Raw genomic sequence first — 15,335 nt, 5'->3', positions numbered from 1 at the left:
CACTTCGTGGAGCATGCTGGGATTTTTCTCTAGACATCAGTCACGGGGGCACAGGATAAGCTGACCTCAAAGTTAAGCCCGAAAGGAACCTGACAACCGGCTGATATTGATGACACTAAAAACGCACTTCTCCAAAGTGAAGCTTAAACTTAAATGGAGAGAACATTTTTAATACTAGATTACCTGTCATATTACGCCACTGAATCAGGAAACTGCAACTAAAGGTAGAGTTTATTGGTGCTGAAAAATGACTTTGGTTATGAAATAAGGAACTCACAATGCTATTCCTGTCAGGCCGGCGGTGAAGATTTACTGAAGCATTAGCCACTCCAAACACACTTGCTTTTTACCTGTCTCTGGAAATGTAGTAACTGTAGAGTGATGACAAGCTTTTTATCCGGTTTAATGCTCTTCTCAATTTTGCTTCACAAAGTGAGTCTGTGTCAGAGCGTGCGAAAGAAATGAAAAAGCGATTCATTCATTCTCATTAGCCTAAGTAGAGCAACCTGCTATGCTCCAGCTAGCGCCCAAACCCAGCCAAAAAAGTAGTGTGCTTATAACTTGTTTTACGCAGCAGTGACCAACCATTATTTTTTCCCCCAAAAAATCTGCATGTCAAAGGAACATGAACATGAAATGTTCTCATTATTTATTCACCTGATTTTCTTTCTTAGAACAAGTCATTTATTTGTATTGCGCTTTATACAACATACATTGTTTCGAAGCAGCTTTAGGCATACAGAAAATCATGATGTTCATAATATCTCCATGCCTTGGTCGCAATTAGCAGATTAGGGCAATAATACAAATGAAGTAATGCTGTCAAATGATTACTCGCATCCAAAAGAAAAGTTTTTGTTTACATATAGTATATGTGTGTGCTGTGTCGCTTATAATTAGGCTATTAAATACACACACATGCATGTATATATTTAAGAAAAATAAGTTTATATATTAAATATATTTATGTATAATATAAATTATATGAATATAAATATACACACATGTATATTTTTCTAAATATATGCTGTGTGTGTATATAATATATATAATAAATATACACACTACAAACATGTAAACAAAATCTTATAATTTGGAAGCAATTAATCATTTGACAGCACTAAAATTAAGCATAAAATAAATATAATTTAATGCGAGTATACTGTATGCACGTGGATAAAGTTGGACATATTTATATATCCTTTAGAACTGTGCAATACAGTTACGTTTTGCAACAGTCAAGCAGTTGATATTTGCTAAATAGTAAATATCGCTTTACGTGAGCATACTGTATGCAAAAGAAGTTGGATATACTATATTTTTAACTTTATATATAGAACTGTGCCCTAATTTAGTAAGGAACACAATAGGAGATATTTTGAAGAGTGTTCATGCTGCTGTTTCCATACAATAACACTGAATGGGAACCAAACATCATACAGTTCTAGAATGACAACAGAATGAGTAAATGATACAATTTTCATTTTTGAATTAGTTATCTCTTTAAATGTATCAGTATTGACCCAGTTCCTCATACTGTTCATGCACAACCACCCAAAACTCATGACAGCACAGCTGAATCCAACACTTGAAACGATGCAAAGCTAATACCTTGCAAAATTAAAGGCAACCAGGTGGAACGTGCTGTGTTTTCACAGGGAAATTGTATTATTATGAAGGATTTGAGGGATAAAAATATTTGTGAGGGATGTAAGTCTGAAGTACGGATGGAATATTGCGTTTGTTGGGCTGAAGAGAAGATAAATGACACACAGGTGTGTCTCTGAGCTCTCCATTACACACTGGTTAATAGCTGGCGCTCTGCTCACTGAGGCTTTACTGGTCTCTCGCTGTGTGTGTCAACACGTGTTAAAGACACACTGCATCTTTGTTAAAACAAGGCCATCTTAACGGAATAAACCCAAAAACTGAGTTAGGGATGGGAGAAGCATCAAGGCCAATAATCACTGACATTGATAGCAACACCGATACCTTTTCATTCAAAACAAAGGTTGTGATTTAAATAGGTAAATGGGTAATTATTTAAATTTAACATAAATTCAACTACAAGATCATTAACAAAAATTCAGGCTGATAATGGTGCAAGAAGTGGAGGATTTTATTCAGGACAGGCTGTGCGTGAGTCAACTACACGGACAGAGACCCTGTAGCGCATGAGGACACATTTAGGTGTGATACTGTGTCAGCTGGCATCAAGCTGTCCCTCTCTGCCCTAAGAGCAGCTACATTTCCAAATGCTAGCGTACTCAGAGGTTCCTAAAGAAACACTTGTTATTATTTACTCTCTTTTTTTTTTACTTATTCTTCTGTGGAGTACAAAAGGAGAAACCCTGAAGTCTGGTCAATCCATGCAATTACAGAGAGCGGAGACTGAGGCTTTTAAGCTTCAACAGGGCCACAAAAGTACTATAAAAAGATAAATGTACTCCACATGACCCAATAAATCTATATTCCAAGTGCTCTCAAACCATACAATAGATTTGTGTGAGCAACAGACCAAGTTACTTACTGATAATCTCCACCTCAAGTGAGCAGTTAGCTTGAGAATCGCTGTGACCGTATTGAGGTGAACTGTTCCTTCAAGGATTCCATGGGGCTGTAAAAAGACGCCAATCTTCACACAAGGTCTGTAATCAACAACAAACTTCACAGTCTGGCTCAGCAATATCTTGAGAAAAGGAATGAAATCATAAGCAAAGAGCATAAGAAAACTTCTAACATTAAGTACGGCTTCAGTTAACCAGAGGGTTCATTCTGGATATTATCTTATTCATGAATTTAGGCTGAAGTACTTCAAAGAATGTAATAAAAAAACAAAACACTGCATTGCCAAAGAACCATGTCCAAATATCAATGTCAAGTCAAAACAAACAAAAAGCTAAATAAACTAAACAAAACAGAACAAAACATAAAACAAAAACAAAAAATAAAACGGAAGAAAACAAAATAGAACAGAACAAAAAACAGAGAAGAACACTACCAAACAAAACAATAAACTGTAGAACCATTATAGTTTTTATTTAGTTATAAGACTGCTCTTGTTTATGCTGTTTCATGACTAAGTGCTGTGAGCTGGCCTTGTGCCTGCAGGCCATTTTTACAGTGTGTACAGGCAGTGATGTTGTAAATATCCTTAGTCATTCACATATATTATTAGCCCTCTTTCACCGGCCAGGACCCCTGTGATGGCAAGAAGACCAGAGGTTGCCATATAATTAGCCTACTGTATGGGCCAGTAATGGATCCCAGACACACATGAATGTATTCACTTGGCATTTTGTTTATGGGCATTAAGGTGGATTATGTGCTATATGTGGAATACATTGTTATTCACTTCGTGTGATAAATATATTAAGTTGATTTTTAATTAAAATGCAAATCTTTCAGCAAAGAAACATCCATATGCCAGACAAAACTGCGTTCCTTGCAGCCGTGAAGTTAATTGACTCACATCAGTTAATAAGGGAATTAGTAGAGATGATTCTCCTAGAATTATTGATGTTGCTCTTACAGAAAGCAAACAAAGAGAATTAAAGGGATAGTTCATCTAAGCAAGAGCCAGGCTTTAAGCAAGCTTTAAGCAAGAGATTTTGAAGACCAAAAATGTGCATCCATCCATCATAAAGAGTATTCCATACAGCTCCGGGAGGTTAATGAAGGCCTTCTTTGGATGCACTTTTTTGGGCTTCAAAATCTTGACCCCCATTGACTGCCATTATAAAGTTTGGAAGAGCCAGGACATTTTTTATTAATATAACTCAGGTTGTATTCGTCTGAAAGAAGAAAGCCATATACACCTAAGATGGTTTGAAGGGGAGTAAATTATAGGGTAATTTTCATTTTTGGGAGAGCTATCCCTTTAAAAGCAGCAATTATGAAGATGAATTTAAAGGGGTCATATGATGTTGCTAAAAAGAACATTATTTTGTGTATTTGGTGTAATGAAATGTGTTTATGCGGTTTAAGGTTCAAAAAACACATTATTTTCCACATACTGTATTGTTTCTCCTCTATGCCCCGCCTTTCTGAAACGCGTCGATTTTTACAGTCTATCGGTCTGAAAAGTGAGGTGTGCTGTGATTGGCCAGCTATCCAGTGCATTGTGATTGGCCGAATACCTCAAGCGTGTGACGGAAATTTTACGCCCCTTAACTTACTGTGATTCCGTGTCCCGGCACGATGAGACAAAACCAATCAAATCCATTATAAACGAGGTATTTGTTGCATCCAGTGGGGACATAATTACGGATTATAATGACTTATACTGTATTTTTATTATGTGCTATATGTGGAATACATTGTTATTCACTTCGTGTGATAAATATATTAAGTTGATTTTTAATTAAAATGCAAATCTTTCAGCAAAGAAACATCCATATGCCAGACAAAACTGCGTTCCTTGCAGCCGTGAAGTTAATTGACTCACATCAGTTAATAAGGGAATTAGTAGAGATGATTCTCCTAGAATTATTGATGTTGCTCTTACAGAAAGCAAACAAAGAGAATTAAAGGGATAGTTCATCTAAGCAAGAGCCAGGCTTTAAGCAAGCTTTAAGCAAGAGATTTTGAAGACCAAAAATGTGCATCCATCCATCATAAAGAGTATTCCATACAGCTCCGGGAGGTTAATGAAGGCCTTCTTTGGATGCACTTTTTTGGGCTTCAAAATCTTGACCCCCATTGACTGCCATTATAAAGTTTGGAAGAGCCAGGACATTTTTTATTAATATAACTCAGGTTGTATTCGTCTGAAAGAAGAAAGCCATATACACCTAAGATGGTTTGAAGGGGAGTAAATTATAGGGTAATTTTCATTTTTGGGAGAGCTATCCCTTTAAAAGCAGCAATTATGAAGATGAATTTAAAGGGGTCATATGATGTTGCTAAAAAGAACATTATTTTGTGTATTTGGTGTAATGAAATGTGTTTATGCGGTTTAAGGTTCAAAAAACACATTATTTTCCACATACTGTATTGTTTCTCCTCTATGCCCCGCCTTTCTGAAACGCGTCGATTTTTACAGTCTATCGGTCTGAAAAGTGAGGTGTGCTGTGATTGGCCAGCTATCCAGTGCATTGTGATTGGCCGAATACCTCAAGCGTGTGACGGAAATTTTACGCCCCTTAACTTACTGTGATTCCGTGTCCCGGCACGATGAGACAAAACCAATCAAATCCATTATAAACGAGGTATTTGTTGCATCCAGTGGGGACATAATTACGGATTATAATGACTTATACTGTATTTTTATTTGCGTATCGCGCCGCGTAAGCAAACCATGTCTGCATTTGTGATCGGAGAAACGACAAACAAGCGCTACTCTACACTGCTCATAACTCACGTTTGAATCGTCAGTGGCAAATTCTTTAAATATAAAAAAACGTACTTACAGGCTGTGAATCAGAAGTGCCAGACTGTCCTTGCAAAGTTGGAATTGCCCCACTTTATAGAAACAACCTTTGTGCACAGCATTGTAGTCTACTCTCCCAGGTTCAGGAAGCAGTCCTCCGTAAAATGCGCTGCACACATCTGAATATTTGGGTTGAACTGTTCTGGAACAGTGTTGTAAATGCAACTTAACCTCTGATTTCTAGTCGTGTCCTCTTTTGGAAGGCCAAACAAAGTAGTTTCGCTTTCACAACGAAACACACAGCGTCTCCACGACATGGTGGCAGTGGCAACACTACTACAACAAGAATAAAAGTTATGCCTTCTTTCTTTGCGTGAACATTTGGGCGGTGTTATGCAAATTTTCCCACATCATGACGTAGATATGTTTAAACGAGGTGTATTAGGAGTGCGTGGATGAGTCTTAACTTTTTTAAAGAATATCTCTTTAGGTTTGAGACTTTAGTCTTTGCAATTTTAGGGATCTTATCTATGCACAAACAGCTTGTAACACTCCAAAGAGAAAGGAAAACTTGAAATTGCATCATATGACCCCTTTAATATTCTGTAAGATAGCGAACAGAAGCATATTCTGTTAGGGTCTCCACTTTGCGTCTCAGAGCAAATCTGTAGTAGGTGAGAGCTTTGAGAGCTGTTGCTGTCATTTTAAGCAACTTCCTTTTTGGCAGAGGACAGCTCAGTTTGGCTCCAGCTCCAACAAAATCTGTCTGTTTGACAAGAAGCCCAGAGTTTTGTGCCTCTCAGCCACAAAACAGAGCTGCCATTGGCTCCTGACCACCTCGGTTGTTAAGGCAGTGGGTTAGTGTTGGATTCAGAGAAAGGTAGAGAAGCAGCAGTGTTGGCCGTGATTCTGCCAAGTAGGACATGTTCCTGGATCAGCATCTTTTGTTGGTCCTGGGCTGTAATATAACAAAGACTGAAAAATTTAAGGGGGTCTGAATACTTTCCGTACCCACTGTACCTGTCAAACAGTCCAATCCATAGACCCAACCATTAACTATCACTACAAGACAAGCTTGTCTAGTCGACGAAATCAATGATGGTAATGGTGTGTAACCATGTTAAACATTGGCTCTTTTTTCCCCCCCAGAGTTTGTTCAGTGTTTTTTTTTTTCCGTAAGATAATTAAACATACTGTTGAAGAAAATATGATTGTAAAAAATTCAGGAATGCACCAAACATTTAAAATACTGTCGGGACAGACAAATGAAAAAATAAACTAAAGGTAGATCATGGTTGGGATATTATATAGTTACATGATGAATTAGACAATATTTCTTTCCCGTATTCAAGGAAAAAGACAAAGGACAAGGACTGACTAAAACAAGTAAAAGCCTTTAAAAAAACACTACTTCTTGTTCTTTTATCTTTTAAATGTCTGACTATTCTGGAACCAAAAAGGTCCCGGTTGTTGAAGTGCAAGACATTTAGTGTGCACGTCTGTGAGACAATCGAAGCTGTGGCACATCCTATGAAACATTTTTACTTGAAAACAAGTTCCATTGACAAGGCAAAATGTTGATGAAAATCTAAATCTGAATCTGATGAAAGGGCCACAAAGCCCTTGAATTTGTGTCTCAGATCTTCCATGTGCCTTTGAGCTGTCAATTGAGTTGTCAGTCAATCCACTTGTTATGACAACACATCAAAACACAATGTCAGCTTAAGGCCATTTTCTCTGCTCTTGCTAGTAAAAATATGCCTACTGTCTGTGTGTGTGTGTGTGTGTGTGTATGTATGCATGTATGTATGTATGTAATTAATTGAACATATTTATATTTATATATTTATATATATATTTATATTTTTTTTTTTTTTTTTCCCTCGCCTTGCACGAAGAATTCTTAAAAACGTTCAGTGGACAGTAGGACTGGAGGCTTAAAACAGAAGCGGAGACTGAGGTAATGAGACTGGAGGCTCATGCTGTTCCAGTACAGCTTGTCTCTTATCCCTCGCTCTGTGAAACCCATTCGAGGGACTGAGGTTTAGGGTGGCATAGCCGAGAGAACTCATGATGGGGAAATCCATTAGTAATAGAGGCTGAGATAGACACTGTGAGAAATTAAACATTTGTTTAGGCACATTAGAAAGAACATGTACTTGAATAATTCCAAATTCCACCATATACAATTTGACCATCCACAAAGACCCGCCCCCTACTTACTGTTGCTATGTCTGTCAAGACATGGTGCTCTCACGCCACACATCATGACCTCATGCAGTTAAAAATACATTGCGGATCAAAAAGGAAACTGACAAAGCGCCGACAGACAAGACAGAGCACGCTACTTCTAGTATGAAACAAAATCTTATCTTTTAAGTGGTCTTTTTTTTTTTTTTTTAAGAAATTCAAACAATAAATACCGCTTTGTGGCTCTTTAACTGTGACAGACTTGTGACAGATCACTGCAGCTCCTCAGTTCAAGCGGCACGTGAACCGATCGTCTTTTCATATTTACTTAAAGGGGTCATGAACTGAGAAACCAAAATTCCCTTTTGGCGTATAAGAGGTCATTGTACTATAAAAACATCCCGTAACTTTCAGAACTCAAAACTTTCTCGTTAGTCTAAAAACTGCCTATACTGAAGCCAGTCTGCCAAAACTACAGCTTGTGGAATGTACCACTCTATGATGTATAATAGTGTGGATAAACACCGCCTCCGCAGAAGAACAATGCCTGCTTCTACATAGCTGCCTGTTTAGCCCTTCCCACCAATTTGCGCACGTTGTGTAAATGTGAGATGCTAATCTACTCTCCAGTCTGATTTGTTTTTGTTGGACAAAATGGCGAATTCGGCATTATTGGTCAGATCACCCGTCAATCAAGCTCCCTGCGAAGGGTCATTTCCACAAGAAAAATGTGTACTATATCCAAACAGCACACAGTATACGGTATATGTATACTGAAAAGAATATGCTCTTCTTTAAACATTGCCTTTAAACGAAACGTAAAAAGCACTTCCAACATAGGACAATATAAAAAAATTAAACACATAGGACATTACCTGATGTACAGTAAGAAGCGGTAACAGTCCAGTCCTTCACTCTGTGAACCTGACTTGTCAAAAATGTACATATTTTCATGGCATTACTACCTGTCAAAGGTAAAAGCATCCAAATCAAAACATTTTATATATGATGTTGCAAAAGTCAACAGACAACTTCACAGAAATAACCCAATTAAATTCAGATTAAAATGCCCTCATGGACTACAAAAAGAGTGTGTTTGGGTAGTCCCTTCGGGTGGCTAAATTGACTGAAATGCACAAGGAAGATACTGTATCACATTAGCCTAGATCAGCGCGGCACCTTTTCACAGCAGTGTGAAATAGCTTTTCTGTCACTTGTCACAGACCATTACACATCTCTCTGTTTCTGTTATGTTTAAACAACTAGGAGACAAGGCACTTTAAAGGCTGTAGTTTAAACATTCCGATAAATCCGGTGAACTTTCAGCTGCAAGTGCTCTCAGTGGACACCAACTTTTGCTAACTTGTCAGAATCCAGACAGTAGAAGTCATTGTGAACTTAAAGAATAGAATTGCAGCTAGTGTTAGCCATGCATTACATCAAAGTGTCATAAAAGTGTGGAGCTGAGAAAAAAATACTTGCACATTTATATAACGGAGCAAATAAGTGCAAATAAAGTAAGAATGTCCCAATTTGACTTCAGATGAACGTAGCATTACCAGTTGACTCTTTACTTCGAACAGAATGACAGAAAACGGGGAACTCTGTCTGGTCTTAATATTACGCCTCTCATCCGTCACTCAAGACCGCTTCATTCAGTCGCAGAACTGTGAAACGGCTGTGACCTAGTTCATTCAGCATCAAGCACATTCCCATCTCTTACAATAACATTCAAACTTCTGTAGAACACCATAAAGACAGTTTTAATAAGACGCCAAGAAAGCAGCTACTACAAAACTCAATTTCATTTGCAACGCACCTGCATGTGCATGAATAACAAATGCAGTTTGGAGATACCTTTTGGGTGTATTCACAATATCAGTGTAACCCAATAAAGGACAAACATCAGGTTCATAACTGCATTACAACATTTTGCAAAACAAAAAAAGGCAAAGAATGATAAAATACAAACAAAAACCTGTAGTGACATTTGACTTGATGTAATCCGTCAACATTGTGTAGAAATACCCAAGACAAAAAACAAAAAGACAATGCAAAAGGTAAGAACTGCAATTTCACATTCCAATGTCTTGAGTGGTTGTTACAGAGATATTTATGGGGCAGTTCTGATTCCAAATAGCTTTCAGCTGTATCATGGGCCAATCCATAAGAACTGCTCCATTCAAAGTCCCATCTGACTCAACTGCCCTCTAAACGTCTAAAAGAACGCACAAATCACAGTTTGAGGTGACATGTTATTAACGTTGCTAACTATAGTGATATTTTTCTTTTGCAGTTCTTTCCTCTTGTGCACTCTAAATTTAGGCCCTAAGGTGGTATGAGTAAATGAAGCCTTAAATTCAAGTCACTTGTTCTTCCGGTCTGTCCACCTGATGGTTTTCTTACCAGAGCTATTAGATCCAGAGCTCAGAGTGAACAGGACTTGGGAATGAAATTCTTTATTACTGTGATCATAACTAAAAACAGCAGCTAACATTCATTAAAAGATGCATGAAAAAAAAAGGGGGAAAAAAAAGAGTTACCAAGTATCTGCAAGTATATGCTAACCAGAATTTCATCCCTAAGGCAAGTCTTGGAGAGCAATCTGAGCCTTGGCTTAAATAATAAAAAGAAAAGTCTTAATCTACGGGTGCTGTCAATCAGGTCATCTATTCCATTTATTAAAAATACAAATTCCCCTACAGACTTAAAGTAGGAAAGCAAAAGTAACATCAGCACCCTGAGATATCTTTGGTCTTATTCTTTCTCTGGAAGCGTGTGTCCAAGGGGTCAAATCCCCTCTCTCCGGCCCCAAAAATGGCCCAGCTGGGGGTCTTGGACATATAGTCCATCGCTGAGAAGCTCTTGGTGCCCCCGCTCTCCTCGTATTCCTGAATGAGCTCCTGGAAGCGTTCGTAGTCAATCCACGTCCACCACTTCCCGTCGACTTTGAACTGCATACACACAGGAAAGAAAAGAGGTAAGACAGACAGCAGCTGATAGAGCACTGTGTTAAATAACAAAAAAAAACTAACACACAGGTGAAGATTGGACTGAGTCTCCCTGCCTGACATGTGTTCACTTTGACTAATGAGGTCTGATGGTGTTTTCCAAGCATGTACACTGCCAACTGGGCAAAGCTCTGGTATTAAACACCAAGGCAGGTGCAAATCAGAGGACGAGGCCAAAGGAAGTTGCTTTCGGAGAACAGAGTTTGTAGTCTTTAATGACACAGTCCCAAATGACACCCTCAGTCCTTGAAGTCCTTTTTCAAGTTCATACTTGAAATGCCAGCACCTCAAGAGTGAAGCTGCAAACTAGGCACTCTTCAGAACCAAAAGATATCAAACAGGACACCCTGCAATCTTCACGACAAGTGTAGAAGGTGGCAGGGTCCACACGAAGAATGTCATTTGTGGTGCAGCCAGTGATGTGCTAAAAGTATAACTTTCAAGCAAACCATGTGTTTCAATCAATCTTACCCAATCTTGACTCTCAAGCTTTGGTTCTATGTCAGGGTGTAGGCACAGCTTAGTTCTGCTTGTTTTCCCACCCTATACATTAAATCAATTTCCATCAGCATCTTTAAACCATTCTCCGACACACAGGCGTAAAGAGTCCTAGTGGGGAGCTGCACTGATTACATTTCACACTGCACTGATGAGATGCTGTACTGTGATCCATGCGCAGCATGGGGATGCAATCAGCTATAGGTGCCAGGCTCCTGTTCCTCCCATCTCTGGACATGCTCTTTCTTTCCAAGACCTCCTCATTGCCACAAAATCGATTCATCTGTAGTATATTTTGCTCATTACAAGGACATTACCGAGGTGCCTGATTGGGTTGCTGGAGACTAGGGCCCAGGGAAAAGCACTTCAAAGTGAAAGTCAAGTCTTGAAAGTAAGAATAACTCTTTCACGGGAAGCATTCTTTCAAGTCAAGACTTGAGGAACCAGAACAGAACTCGGAATAAGAAGTCTTAGCTGCTGCAAAGTTGTTGTTTGGACAGTTCCTGAAGAGCTCTGTCCAAGCTAACAAAGCTTTCAAGAGTGGATCAGACCACCACAGGCTCTCTTGAAGACAACCACTGTCCAACTTGCTGAAAGCTGCCCGCTGCTTCAAAGACAATCTGGTCATGTGCACCACAATTGAGAAGCAAACATACCTTCCCACTACTGAAAATGCCAAGACCACCACTTCCTCTTAGTGCAGTGCCAGGAATGTGATCTTTGTCCTCGTGTCATATTACCTATGTTTAGCTGCTTACCTGAAGCTATCTAGAGGCAGCCTTGAAAGCTATCTCTGCAGTCAGTCTGTAAGGCCTTAAGCAGTTTGCATCCTCTGGGGGGTCAGAAGATGAAGGCTCCCATGGGTCCCAACTCATCTCTCCGGGAAGGCCAAGGATACATCCCCAAATGCTTTAAAGATCTCTTCCCCTCCTTGTCAATTTTACACACATGCAGTTTGGCTCAGCGTTCTCCTATAATACTCACATTAGGAAACAAGGTGTTCGGAAGTAACTAAAAATAGCATTGCTACTAGATTATTTACACCAGTAACAACTGAGCAAGGTGACTGAGCAATTATCCAAATCACTCATCTCTCTCCAAAATTGTGTTGGGAAGTCCAGTTTATTTTCTGTTCAATTTAATGGAAAAAACAACAAATAAACAAAGTGGGTCTTCCAGTGCCAAAGTCAATCATTTTAAATGCTACACATTTATTTATTCATCACAACAAAATCAATATTCAGTTTAAGATTTGCTAAAAATTAGTGACAAATTAAATGCACAATATCGACAAATAAGATTTTGATAAGTGATATAATTAACATGGCATAATCAATTTGCAGCTGTAACCTTAACCAATATCCTCATTTGTTTGTGCCAGATAAATATCACAAAGGGTAGCTGAACTATAATTTATGAACTTCTAACTTGGCAAGCTATTGTTTCAAAGTAGCTTCCTTAAGTAGAGTCCAAAATGGAGAAAACGGACAGGAATACTCAACTTTAGATGCCATGTAAGAGAGGGAAACTGGCAGCCCTTTTATTTTCGGAGTGCAAGACTATCCACATCTGCTATGCCAACAGATCAGAATCAGAATCAGAATGAGTTTGCATCCTCATTCTCATTCATGAGTTTGCAGATGGCCATGCATTGAGAGAGTGCACTTTAAGGCTTCATTCATTTGTAAAATTGCTTCTGCACAGCTAACTGGGAGCACTAAACATATGAAGTCACTATGCAAATGTGGTTTTGGGACGCCACATCACCCAACACAGATTGCAGCCCCTCTTTCATTCCCTAAACACTATAAACATCCCCCAAAATTAATGATGGTCTTGTCTGTACGGTGTGCTGCAGGGTTTCTACGGTCTGGTGTATTTACTGAGAGACTACTGGGACTTTAAATTTTAAATGGGTAATCTTGTTTACAAATTAATGAATGTTCATAGGGCCAGCTAAGGCTTTTTAAAAAATGCAACATGCTTCAAGGCTACATCTCTTATTAGTGGTGCTTGCTAAGGCAAGCATCTCTATTACTATTGCTCATACTTAGGGCTGAAAGTAAACCTGAAGTATTAAATTTAGGTGCACAACTTCTCCTTCCTCTAGCTCAGAACATGGAGAGATAGGGAGGGCTTTATGAGGACGCAGTGCTCTAACTTTATGAGAATATAAGCTGTCAGCTCCACACAGTGAAGAGCTGTAAATTCATTCAGAGGGTTTTACCTCGTCAAGAACACTGCGGATAAAGGGTGAATGTTTTCAACCCTGAAATAAGAAAAAAACGAATGCGGCAGCTAAACAAAGTCAATGCAATGAAATGCTGTCGGTGGCCTTCCAAGGTCCAATGTGAAAAATGGCTTCTTATTACAGGAACAATGGGCCTTTTTAGCACCCTCGTGAGTCACGGCCGAGCCGAATGGGAACTGAGAGTGAGTCCCTGTGCGGTTGGCGGTGATGTGGTGAGGAACAAATTTTCACATCAAATTCATTGCCTTTTCATTTAGACGTCTGTCACAGGCAATGCAAAGAAAGCTCTTTAACATGCATAAAGCAGGGACAAAAACCTTGCAGAGGAAGGCAAAGCAGCTCGGAGCTTGTGTACTGGGGACTGGCTTTATCAGTGTGTTATTTGAATTTCAGAAGCAAGACGGTATAACTGCTGAAGACTGCAAAGGTGTCAGGATCATTTGGATAAAATGGGGGTTTGCGTTTGAAGTTTTCCCATTACACCCTAAAGCATCTTCCTCAGTGAATTATGAGATGCAGCTCCGCCCACAAGGAGTGACATCATGCATCTAACCATATATAATTGGTTCATAATGGCATGAGGAGGCTGAAGGGCTGTATAATCTTCGTCCAAAAAACCACACATTAAGTCCTTCATTAATCTTTTGTTGCCGTTATTACTGTATTGGCACTGTATCTTCATAGGTCTCGCATCCAGCCTCCTAAGCTGCCCACCAACAAACCTCTTTGCCTTGTTTCCAAACACTTGATGGTAAGGCAGTGGAGGACCGAACACCTTCTCATGCCTGTGTGGGCTTCAGTGGAGGTTGCTCTGGGCACTCACAATGACTACGACTCTCCAATACTGCAGCTCATTTACAGCCGTCGTGTTTATAGTTCTGCATGATGAGACAAGAAATGAATGGAGGGATTTTAAAGGATGCAAACCGGTGGACATATGCAGTTACAGTCCCTTATTGCATGTAAGAGTGCTCACCATGCCTGAAGAGAAAAAGGGAGCTGAATGAATTAATGGGATATTTAGAAATCAAGTGAGGAGCATGTTCAGCAAAAGGAAGTAAACAGCATGGAAATGAGAGGACAAGAGAGATCTGGGGCAGTATTAGACATCTGTTACTGCAAGAAAAAAAAGCTCAGGAGGGGTGTCAAAAATGATGTACAATTTGAATTGTTCAATAACAGTATTTCAAAGCACAATATGGAGTTAACTGGGTCAAATATGGAGTGAAAGATGCTTTCATAGTCCAAAAAATTAAATAAAAACAATGATAAAGAATGAAAAACATCTTAAAGCAATAGTTCACCAGAAAATGAAAATTCTATAATTTATTTACCCTCATGTAACACCAATGAAAGAAGATATTTTACCTTTTTATACCCTCATAAAAGCAGATATTTTGAACAACATTTTATGTTATTCTACAGTGGTGTGAAAAAGTGTTGGCCTCCTTCCTGTTTTAATTTTTTTTGCATATTTGTCACACTTAAAAGATTCAGATCATCAAACAAATTTTAATATTACACAAAGATAATGCAAGTAAGTACAAAATGCAGTTTTTAAATGATTATTTATTTTATTAAGGGAAAAAAGCTGTCCAAACCTGCCTGGCCCTACGTGAAAAAGTAATTGCCCCCTAAATCTAATAACTGGTTGTGACACGCTTTGCAGCAACAACTGTCTAAGTGTTTGCGATAACTGGCAATGAGTCTTTCACATCGCTGTGGAGGAATTTTGGCCCACTCTTCTTTGCAGAATTGTTTTAATTCAGCCACATTGGAGGGTTTTCGAGCATGAATGGACTGTTTAAGCATCTCAATCGGATTTAAGTCCGGACTTTGACTTGGCCACTCCAAAACCTTAATTTAGTTTTTCTTGAGCCATTCAGAGGTGAACTTGCTGGTGTGTTTGGGATCATTGTCCTGCTACATAACACAAGTGCGCTTGAGCTTGAGGTCACAAACTGACGGCCGGACATTCTCCTTCAGGATTTTCTGATAGAGAGCAGAATTCATG

The 15,335-nt window shown here is 39.0% G+C and overlaps 1 protein-coding gene across 1 annotated transcript in view; it reads right to left on the bottom strand.

Annotated features, from left to right (window-relative positions):
• Positions 1 to 9,163: 9,163 nt before the first annotated feature.
• Positions 9,164 to 15,335, bottom strand: part of tyw1 (tRNA-yW synthesizing protein 1 homolog (S. cerevisiae)) — a 72,457-nt gene continuing 66,285 nt past the window's right edge. The window contains exon 15 of the mRNA XM_016268552.1: positions 9,164 to 10,515. Within this exon, the coding sequence (XP_016124038.1) occupies positions 10,294 to 10,515 (222 nt within the window). The 3' untranslated portion in view covers positions 9,164 to 10,293. The remainder of the gene's footprint in view (positions 10,516 to 15,335) is intronic.

This window comes from Sinocyclocheilus grahami, unplaced genomic scaffold (genome assembly GCF_001515645.1).
Source record: "Sinocyclocheilus grahami isolate Dianchi unplaced genomic scaffold, SAMN03320097.WGS_v1.1 scaffold46.1, whole genome shotgun sequence".
In the NCBI taxonomy this organism is placed as follows: Eukaryota; Metazoa; Chordata; class Actinopteri; order Cypriniformes; family Cyprinidae; genus Sinocyclocheilus; species Sinocyclocheilus grahami.
This window is presented reverse-complemented; position numbering and strand designations above follow the sequence as displayed.